The sequence below is a fragment of the Rana temporaria genome, chromosome 2 (genome assembly GCF_905171775.1).
Source record: "Rana temporaria chromosome 2, aRanTem1.1, whole genome shotgun sequence".
NCBI lineage: Eukaryota > Metazoa > Chordata > Amphibia > Anura > Ranidae > Rana > Rana temporaria.
Window position 1 is genome coordinate 453,399,265 of NC_053490.1, and position 11,700 is coordinate 453,410,964.

At 39.4% G+C, this 11,700-nt stretch overlaps 1 protein-coding gene across 1 annotated transcript in view; it reads left to right on the plus strand.

Annotated features, from left to right (window-relative positions):
- Nucleotides 1-7,440, plus strand: part of ERAL1 (Era like 12S mitochondrial rRNA chaperone 1) — a 54,505-nt gene extending 47,065 nt beyond the window's left edge. Inside the window, exons 9-11 of the mRNA XM_040338531.1 lie at nucleotides 3,482-3,631; nucleotides 5,892-5,972; nucleotides 6,999-7,440. Coding sequence (XP_040194465.1) covers nucleotides 3,482-3,631; nucleotides 5,892-5,972; nucleotides 6,999-7,121 — 354 coding nt within the window. The 3' untranslated portion in view covers nucleotides 7,122-7,440. The remainder of the gene's footprint in view (nucleotides 1-3,481; nucleotides 3,632-5,891; nucleotides 5,973-6,998) is intronic.
- Nucleotides 7,441-11,700: the final 4,260 nt, after the last annotated feature.

The following is an 11,700-nucleotide window of genomic DNA, read 5'->3' on the forward strand; positions in this document are numbered from 1 at the left end:
CACCCTGGGTGGGGCGGTTCTGCTTTGAAGTTGACACTTTTGCCTAGTCACTCCTAAAGATAGGCTAATCCCACTATGTCAAGATTAAGGCTGTGTCCATCCATGAACTCGGAGAAAGAGATTTTACGGTGAGCATAAAATCCAATTTTTTTTTTGATCACCTCTGCCTTTTTTTTTTTTTTTGGGCTATAAACAAAAGAAGAGCGACAATTTTGGAAAAAATATATATATTTTTTTTATTTTTTTTTTACTTTCTGCTATTAAATGGATCCAATAATTTTTTTTTAAAATGCTAATTTCTTTAACAATTTTTGCCAATATGTAATCTGAAACAACAAAACAACAAAAAAAATCCCAGTAAGCGTATATTGATTGGTTTGCACAAAAAGTCATAGCGTCTACAAACTGTGATATAGTTATGGATTTTTTTTTTTTTTTTACTAGTAATGGTGGCGATTGCGGCGGTCAAATCAAACACTGACTGACACTTTTTTGGGGACCAGTGAAGCGAATGCAGTGATCAGTGCTAAAAATATGCACTGAGGTACTAATGACATTGGCTGGGAACTGCACGCCTAGCCAGTGTTTGTGCACTGTGTGGCAGGTGCTTTTACTAAGGGAAGACCTGAAACCATGTTTCTGCATTGCAGGAACACAGGATCCATGCCTTCCCTACTGACAGAACGGCAATCTGCCTTGTTTACATAGGCAGAGTGCAGTTCTGCCTCAGTAACGAATGCTCAGCGGATGCCGGCAAACATTGAGTCTGCAGTTCTTACTATGCATAAGAATGGCAAGAGCAAGCCAGCAGAGGCGCACATTTGCACCCGCTACCAGGAAGTGCGGGATCCCATTTTTTATATATATATATATATATATATATATGTGTGTGTGTGTGTGTGTGTGTGTGTGTGTGTGTGTGTGTATGTATGTATGTATGTATGTATGTATGTATGTATGTATGTGTATATATATATATATATATATATATATATATATATATATATATATATATATATATATATATATATAGTGACAGGAAGTCAGGTAAATCTGTGGGTGTTGTCACAGACGGGACATGCATTTCTGCCTGTTTAGACAATACACAATTTGTTATTGGGCGTCGGCTGCAAAAATTGCCAGACAAGGTCTAAGGGTGTTGAAAGACTCCAGCTGTTCAGAATGAGGCAATTAAGGCCTCTATAAGTAGTCCAAAGGATTACCACTGAATTGCTGCATCATTCCTAAGGCTTTGTGAGTAGGAGAGCAGCACTGAAAGGCTACTGAGGAGGTGAGGAGAGGAGTGATTTTTCTGTGTGATAAAAAATCAAAAGACTATTGTTTTGTGCTGTTCGACCAGCACTGTCTGCCCAGCACTAGGCTGAGTCCATAGATAGGTTTCTGTGTGGAAGGTAGACGCCAAAAGTGGCTAGGGTTTATTTTATGTTTGATTTTGTTTATGGTGTTTGGATGCTTGCAATTGTTTTCCAGCAAGATGGAAAAATAAACCAAAAACGTTGTTTTCAACCGTCTTCGACTGCCAGTCTGTATAAATTCAGTGTGTGGTGAACCCATCCAAAGGGGTCACACACCCCGCTACCTAGCTAACCCCTTACAATATATATATAATGTGTGCGTATGTGTATATGTGTGTATATATATATATATATATATATAGTGAGGAAAATAAGTATTTGAACACCCTGCTATTTTGCAAGTTCTCCCACTTGGAAATCATGGAGGGGTCTGAAATTGTCATCGTAGGTGCATGTCCACTGTGAGAGACATAATCAAAAAAAAAAAATTCCAGAAATCACAATTTATGATTTTTTAACTATTTATTTGTATGATACAGCTGCAAATAAGTATTTGAACACCTGTCTATCAGCTAGAATTCTGACCCTCAAAGACCTGTTAGTCTGCCTTTAAAATGTCCACCTCCACTCCATTTATTATCCTAAATTAGATGCACCTGTTTGAGGTCATTAGCTGCATAAAGACACCTGTCCACCCCATACAATCAGTAAGAATCCAACTACTAACATGGCCAAGACCAAAGAGCTGTCCAAAGACACTAGAGACAAAATTGTACACCTCCACAAGGCTGGAAAGGGCTACGGGGAAATTGGCAAGCAGCTTGGTGAAAAAAGGTCCACTGTTGGAGCAATCATTAGAAAATGGAAGAAGCTAAACATGACTGTCAATCTCCCTCAGACTGGGGCTCTATGCAAAATCTCACCTCGTGGGGTCTCAATGATCCTAAGAAAGGTGAGAAATCAGCCCAGGACTACACGGGAGGAGCTGGTCAATGACCTGAAAAGAGCTGGGACCACCGTTTCCAAGTTTACTGTTGGTAATACACTAAGACGTCATGGTTTGAAATCATGCATGGCACGGAAGGTTCCCCTGCTTAAACCAGCACATGTCAAGGCCCGTCTTAAGTTTGCCAATGACCATTTGGATGATCCAGAGGAGTCATGGGAGAAAGTCATGTGGTCAGATGAGACCAAAATAGAACTTTTTGGTCATAATTCCACTAACCGTGTTTGGAGGAAGAAGAATGATGAGTACCATCCCAAGAACACCATCCCTACTGTGAAGCATGGGGGTGGTAGCATCATGCTTTGGGGGTGTTTTTCTGCACATGGGACAGGGCGACTGCACTGTATTAAGGAGAGGATGACCGGGGCCATGTATTGCGAGATTTTGGGCAACAACCTCCTTCCCTCAGTTAGAGCTTTGAAGATGGGTCGAGGCTGGGTCTTCCAACATGACAATGACCCGAAGCACACAGCCAGGATAACCAAGGAGTGGCTCTGTAAGAAGCATATCAAGGTTCTGGCGTGGCCTAGCCAGTCTCCAGACCTAAACCCAATAGAGAATCTTTGGAGGGAGCTCAAACTCTGTTTTGTCAGCGACAGCCCAGAAACCTGACTGATCTAGAGAAGATCTGTGTGGAGGAGTGGGCAAAAATCCCTCCTCCAGTGTGTACAAACCTGGTGAAAAACTACAAGAAACGTTTGACCTCTGTAATTGCAAACAAAGGCTATTTTCCCAAATATTAACATTGATTTTCTCAGGTGTTCAAATACTTATTTGCAGCTGTGTCATACAAATAAATAGTTTAAAAAAATCATACATTGTGATTTCTGGATTTTTTTTTTTTATTATGTCTCTCACAGTGGACATGCACCTACGATAACAATTTCAGACCCCTCCATGATTTCCAAGTGGGAGAACTTGCAAAATAGCAGGGTGTTCAAATACTTATTTTCATCACTGTATATAATTATAAAAAATGTATGGCAGTACAAGGGAGCCACTAGTATTGGGCCTTGGAATTAACAGAGATCTTTTCCTTATTTATTGGTATTTGACTGAATATAATATAGATAAAATTGCATGCTCTGCCTATTTGGATCGATTTATCTAAAGCCACATCAGGCATAGTATGATATGTCTGTTTCTTGTCTTGTTTCAGATGTACCTGATGTCTCTTGCCAAGCCTGGAGAATGGGCATTTCATAGTGATGTTGTTACCACCCAGTCACCCCAGGAAATCTGTGATAACATTATTAGAGAGAAGCTACTGGAGTACTTGCCCCTAGAGATACCATACAGTATAACTCAGGTAAGATGCACCAATCTAGATCTGGATTTTTTATTTTATAGAGCAGAAGTGACTTGTGGTTTTGTGCTGAGATGTGGGTACAATTGCGGTTTAAAAAAACCTGTAGCGAGAGAAATTATGTAAGCTGGTCTTGGTTTCCTTCTGAAAATGCCATACCTGGCTTCACTTCCAAAAGAGACAAAGTAAGCAGAATAGAAAAGTTGAGTGCATCAATATTTCTAATTGGAGATGAGCTTGGGTTTGGCCGAACCCAAAAGTAAGTTGTGAGTGGCATATGAGGTCAAATGCCCCAGTCGCAGCTGATTGGACCAGCAGTGTAATTTTCTTCCAGGTTGGGACCGGAACCATGCACATGCCTACTCATAATATGTATATTTGTACCAGGTTATTGACTGTGAGAGTACTGAATCGTAAGAATTGCTACGGAACGAGCGCTTTTAGGGGGAAATAATAAGGTCAGAAATTACATATTCAATGCTTCTTCACTACTGCTTTAATTAGAACATTTTAATATAAACTAGATGTCATACCAAAGTGTATAGCGCAGCAGTAAAGATTGAAAACCTTGTGAAAGGCTGACACAATCCGCTTCCAAGGTTACAGGGGACATTGGTTTTCTTGTTGGATCTTAAACTATTGTGAAGAAAAATATTAAAGGGTCACTAAAGGAAATTTTTAGCTAAATAGCTTCCTTTACCTTACTGCAGTCCCGGTTTCATGTCCTCATTGTTAGTTGTTGCTCTGATGTTGCTGTAATCCTTCTCTGTTCTGAACAGTCTGTTTCCTGATGAAAAAAGTCATGGGAGCTTTCTCTGTGTGGTCACTAATCAAGGAGGTGTGATTACTGTGTGTCTAAAGCCCCTCAAAACCAATAAGTTTTTTTTTTACAAACCATCACTGCCCTGTATTGGCTCTTTGTCTCTGTTCATCACAGAAGCATGAAACGGCATGCAAAAACGAAACAAACTGTAGGTACATTATATGATTGATTTTTATCTATTTTTAATCATTTTTAAAAGGAATCGGTTAACTATTATGTGTCTATACCCTGTAAACAGTCATTTCAGCAAAAAAAATGTTTTCCTTTACAACTCCTTTAAGGGTGTGTATCGTGTTGAACGAAAGATAAAGCAAATAATAGTGTTGCACCAATGTCTACCACAGCTTAGTGCGCCTCTGTTAAGAAGGGTCCATAGTAGTAAGATGACCACAGTCCAACAGGGTACAGATGGGATCAGAGAGGGAAAAAAAAGTCAACTCCTGCAGCTCCTATTAGGACCTGGGATGGATCTCCACATATGAGGAAAGAGACACGGGGGGCTGGAGTTAATCAATCTGTATTACACAGCATTTATTGAACATGGCACACTTGCATCTAAGAATCTTGTATGGCGGCACTAATGTTGGATGGATAAGTACAACCAGGTAATGGAGCCACATGCAGCAGAAGATGGTATAATTGGCCTCCAATCCAGTGTGGAAACTGGTGGGCAGTGTAGGGGCATGCACCAGAGAACGGTAGCTGTCAAGACCGAGCAGTGATGTCGGGTGGGCGGGACAATGGCAGCTGCCAAAGCCAGCCAATCAGAACAGGACAGCTTCCCCTCTTCTATATCCTACCTTGTGCTATTTACGCTTCATGCACATAGGACATTTTTGCATCTGCTCCTAGGGGCGTTAGGCGTTTTTTTCCATGCCTCTAAACTCCCCTGCATTTTAGCCTATGTGTCCATGCACACATAGACATGGACATTTAGAGGCAGGAAAAAAAATTCCTGTGTCCATGCATTCAGGAGCAGCAGAGTTTTGGTAGAGAAAAGGCTTGAAACTTGTAAATGCGTATCTATGCTAGGTGCATTTAGCGGGTGAGTATTAATTCATTTGAATGGCCAAAATAAATTATTCAGCTGATGTACAAATGTGTGTGTGTGTGTGTGTGTGTGTGTGTATATATATATATATATATGTGTGTGTGTGTGTGTGTGTGTGTGTGTGTGTGTGTATTCGTATGTGTATGTATATATATATATGTATATGTATATGTATATATATATATTTTTTTATTTGGCAATATATTTCTCAGATTTAATAGTATGGAATAAAAATAACAAATATAATAGGTGTGCCTTTATGTGATAGTTATTTGATGGAACAGTATTGCAGTAATTGTTTTAATATCCTTCTTGTACTCTGTATACAGATCAGAGCTGTAGTAGAGCCTGCTACCCTCTCACTGTATTGTTTAACATTTTGATCACAGGTCACAAATTTATGGGAAGAAGGCTCCGGTGGGGAATTGGTTATTATGCAAACTTTGCAGGTGGCAAAAGAAAGCCATGTGGTGAGTTGTTTATCAGATCATTAAATAAAAGTTTCACCATTCAGAGAAGTGACGGCTTTAAAGTGATTAAGTCTCGTTGTTTATTATTTTTAACAAAAAAAAAATTGTACTTACCTGCTCTGTGCAGTGAATTTGCACAGAGCAGCCCAGATCCTCCTCTTCTCTGGTCCCTCTTTGGCTCTCCTGGCCCCTCCCTCCCGATGAGTGCCCCCACAGCAAGCAGCTTGCTATGGGGGCACCCGAGCTGAAATGCAGTTCCGTGTGTCCATTCAGACACACAGCTGCGGCCCGATGCCATCCCCTTTAGCTCCCCATTGGCTGACTGTGACAGCAGTGGGAGTCGGTGGCGCCACGCTGCTATTTCAGCCAATGGGGAGACGAGTCCCGGGCAGCCGAGACAATCCTACAACATCGCTGGATAGAGAGGGGGCGCTGCTACACACAGAAGACATCTTTATCTTAATGCATAGAATGCATTAGGATAAAAAAACCTTGTGATTTTACAACCACTTTAATCCCCCACACTTCCCCAGAAACATTTACTTGCCTTTTCTTCACTCTCAGTCCTGGTCCAATAAACACCAGGAGCTGAAGGACATTCCCTGTACTTCTGGGTATGTGCTGTCTGGCAGGTTGTGCCTGAATTGGAATTACAACTCCTATTGTAAGTTTCCTATTATGGATTCCAACTGTGTGTGTGTGTATATAGCAGTTTGCCTGGAGTTCCGCTTTATAAAGATTTTAACTACTAATACCCATGTTTTTGTTATATGATTTTGTCTATGGAAGTGGCATTACCAGCTTTGGCAACATCTCATGCTGCCATAAGGGAGGAGGTCATTAGAAGATGTGGCAGTAAAGCTCACCAGATCACTCTCCAATTCTGCTGGTAACAATAACCAACAGGTTTCTGATGTGTAAATAATGTCCCGTTACAGATTTATTTACTTAGTTATGAAACTGTGGCGTAGTCTGGAATTTCCTTTTTAACAATCATGTCTTTTGTTTTTTTTTTCTTTTGGACAGAAACGAGTTATTGGTACTGGTGGGCAGGTCATCAGCAAGATTGCCAGAGAAGCTGGACAAGACCTAATGAACGCTTTCCTCTGTGATGTCCGTCTCCGTCTTTCTGTAAAGTTTAAAAAGTGATGTCAATGAATTTGTTTGTTTTTCTTGTCAACAAAGCTCCAAACAGATTTATACATAAAGCCGGAAATCAGGCCTGCCTGCCAAAGGTTGTAACACAGTTTGGGATAAACTGAGAGCGCTCGAGTCGCTGGAAGACTCCTGTGATACAAAGAGGCCAATTCACTAAACAAAATCTGTTATTTTGTCATCCAAAAATTCAGTTTACTATAATGTATAGCTGAACAATCTTTGTTTTTGCATACAATGGAACTTAAATCACTGCAAGCTTTTATATTTCATGAATCAATTTTTTGGAAATAAATTTTATTTTTGTAGTGACTTTTTTTTTTTTTTTGGTAGGAACAAGAGCTAAAAATAAATAAATAAATACAGAACTTTTTCCTTTTGAGTCACCCTGTAACAAGAACAAAGCAATTGACTTCAAGAGCTCTATAATTAATATATATATATATATATATATATATATATATATATATATATATATATATATATATATATATATATATATATATTCTCTTTTTTTTTTTTTTTTTTTTTTTAACGCCCTCTTCCTGAAAACCCTCCACATTGGGTCCCACACATTCCCTTTTATTGGGGTAGGACAGGTGGGTCCCACACATTCCCTTTTATTGGGGTAGGACAGGTGGGTCCCACACATTCCCTTTTATTGGGGTAGGACAGGTGGGTCCCACACATTCCCTTTTATTGGGGTAGGACAGGTGGGTCCCACACATTCCCTTTTATTGGGGTAGGACAGGTGGGTCCCACACATTCCCTTTTATTGGGGTAGGACAGGTGATTGTGTGGCTTGTCAGGGGCGCTTCCCCCCCCCCCCACCTTAATGGTAGATGAACTTAACACTGCAGGGCCATAGAGGTTATAGCTTGGACCCTTGAACACCCACTAGGCCCTAGACTCCTGCCTAGGTTGCCATGGGAAGGACCCAGCTCTGTTTGAAGGTCAGGCATAGCTACATAGAGACCAGCCAAGGAGACTTTACAAGGATTAATGTTTACGATTTAGGTGTGTTATATTTTGCAAAATTAGGGCTACATTGTTCTTTCTTTCATCACTCGCTGCATATTTGTTGGTGTTTCAAATGTATATTTGTAGACATTTCCTGTAGTTGTTGCTGAAGTGTTGAGGGAAAATCATTACATGACAAGTCGCCTATAGATTTTGTATAGTTTTTGATTAAACAACTCATTCCAATCACATTCAAGTAAGATACTGCGGAGCTTGGAGCTTTCAGAATCTGGTGCAGCTGTGAATGGTAGCCAATACGATTCCAACTTCAGCTTGTTCAACTAAGATTTGACAATAAGACCCCTTTCACACTGGAGTGTTTTTCAGGCGCTTTAGCGCTAGAAATGGCCTCTGCAAAGCACCTGAAAAACACCTCCCCTTCATTTCAGTGTGTCTTTTCACACTGGGACGGGACGTTCCGTAAAGTCCGGCAAGCAGCATCTTTGGGGTGGGTTAGTAGCGCTGTACATAGCGTTTCGGAAATGCCCTGCCCGTTGGAATAAATGGGCAGCACTGTCCAAGCGCCTTAAAAGCACTTTGAAAACGCTGCAAAACTGGAGTTTTCTACCCTTTTTTGGGGGGGGTTAAAAGCACCCCGCTAGCTAAAACGCCACTAAAATGAGCGCTACGGCTGGCGCTTTCAGTGTGAAAGTAGCCTAAACCAAGAAACCTGGTTTGTATGCAGAGCTGCAAAAATTAGAAAATACAGGGGTGCAATCAGCGCAAAAATTAAGAGACCTTAAATAGTGTGAATTAATATTAATAGTTTAAAATAATATTATATGTATGTCAAAATAATATTATATGTACGTGAAAAAAACATTAAGTTTGAGTTCACCGGCATGCTAGCTGAACACAAAAGGACATTCGCAAAAATCCAAGAAAAGTACAATATATAGAGAATATAGTGCAGCGCAAAACCAAAAAGTTAAAATAGATAAATTATTAAGTGAAAAAAACGTGAAATTCAATAAAGTCTAAGGGATTGGAAATCCAATCAAATATTTCCAAGGATTCTTCAGCTCGTGCAATTGGACACACCAAAACTTATAAGTGATCCCTCCACCAGTGATAGATGGGTACTCTCACCTCAGCACTTGACCACTGTGTTACCAGATGGTCAGTAAAGCAGGTTTGCCAACAAAGCGGGCCAAGCAGCAAGATGGTAAATCAGGTTCTCAAATAACAGCCATACATATGGATCCAGACATGAAAAAAGAGAGATCACAGATCTAAGAGCTTCCGCTTGAATATTGTTTTTTTTTTTTTTTTTAATAGTAATAAAACTCAGGCTACTCACATTTAGCCAAATAACATTAGTCATAGCAATAAAACCAGGGCATCGAATCAGACGGTGAAAACGATCACATAAACGAATAGTTAGGCTCTTCAGACCGGCAGCGAGCAGGAGCCTGAATCTCTGTCACTCGCTGCCGGTCTGAAGAGCCTAACTATTTGTTTATGTGATCGTTTTCACCGTCCGATTCGATGCCCTGGTTTTATTGCTATGCCTAATGTTATTTGGCTAAATGTGAGTAGCCCGAGTTTTATTGCTATTAAAAAATAAAATTTCAATATTCAAGCGGAAGCTCTTAGATCTGTGATCTCTCTTTTTTCATGTCTGGATCCATATGTATGGCTGTTATTTGAGAACCTGATTTACCATCTTGCTGCTTGGCCCGCTTTGTTGGCAAACCTGCTTTACTGACCATCTGGTAACACAGTGGTCAAGTGCTGAGGTGAGAGTACCCATCTATCACTGGTGGAGGAATCACTTATAAGTTTTGGTGTCCAATTGCACGTGGTGAAGAATCCTTGGAAATATTTGATTGGATTTCCAATCCCTTGGACTTTATTGAATTTCACAGTTTTTTCACTTAATAATTTATCTATTTTAACTTTTTGGTTTTGCGCTGCACTATATTCTCTATATATTCTATGCAGAGCTGCACCAGATTTGCTGCACTCTCCAGTTTTAGTAAAACCCCCTCCTTTTGTGCGCATATGAATGTTTCATCACAAACTATACAGAGACCAAGTTTTAAGAATTATTGATATGATAAATGTGAATACATTTTTGTATAACAAAATAAAAAAGTGTTTATACTAAATGTAACTATTCTTATATTGAGGAGCCCCCTGCCAGCCTCAACAGAGTGTGTTTAAAGTTCTAGTTACTTAGCTGTAATTCCGTGTAGGAGACATTAGCCCAGAAAGGAAAGTCTTTCTTTTTATAGGACACCATACTTTTTAAAGGAGAGATCAGTAATGGCAGCCCACATATTTTTCTCAGAACCCGTTCCATTTTAACATTAGTTTACATAACAATAAAAGTCTGATTTTTAGGGCTGAAGTAAGTCATTAATATTTCATAATTTTTTTTTATTTATTTCATTAATTCAGCTGGAGTCAAGTTTTTCAGTATGCAAAAAAAAAAAAAAAGCGCAAAAATATACATTAAATTTAACAGTTTCTTGTTTATCAACGTGTAAGGACTTCAGGGGTGTTGCAGGTCCTTGTGATCAGAGATAGAAGGTTCTTTGCTCCACCCGAAACAACTGCTGATCACATACTTGGTGTCTGTTAAGTGCTGATTAAAAGCTGCATTTCTCATTTGCCAAGAAAGTACGAAACCTGAACAGGGACAGCGTGTTGGATATGTACCATCCATATCGTGTAATCCCATGTATGCGAGTACGTTTCAGCACTTAAGATTTACATAAAAAGATATGTTCAAATTGCAGCTACCCATGGCAACCAATCAAAAATTAGCTACAGCATGGACAACGGCTAATTGGTTGGTTGTGGCTAATGCAAATTGTTGCTATTTAAACGTATGTAAAACATTGCATTAATTGTCAGAGCTATATAATGCCTGTAATAAATATGCTACACCACAGTATAAAGTTCTTTTGCCAGTCAGTTTATATATTGACAGCATATTGTAGTCCAATATGTCCCAGATTTGATGTCAGTATTTTTATTTGTAAGAGAAAAACATCCATATAACTGTAAAGTGTGTAAATATAATTGCCTGGACCGTGCATACCATATACAGGCAGACTATTGGAATTTTCATTCTATGGTTGCTAGGTATTTTTTTATTATTTGTGTGTATTCTACAGAACCTTGAACAGAAAACAAACATACCCTTCACATCCGTACTTTCACTGGATCTAGTGTCTTCATTGCATTCATTCAGACACTCTCTAGCAGTCTAGTTTAGGTTGGACAGAGGGAGAAAAGTGAAGCATCTGGAGAAAAATCAACAAAATTCAGGGAGAACACAACCATTTTGCAGATTTTTGATTGGTAAGGTTACATGTAGGACCCCAGTGCAGCAAGGCCACACTGCTGTTCTGTATTTTCAACCCACGTCTGGATCACCACTGTCTGACTTACATTATTTGTGCAATCAGAAATAATTATATTACCAATATTTAGGTTTAATAGTTATGAAATCAAAAGCCGTATAGTTATATTATTGTGACTAAGCACATGATTAAAATTGCATTATTGAAAGCTGAGATTGAGAAAAAACAAAATGTACACA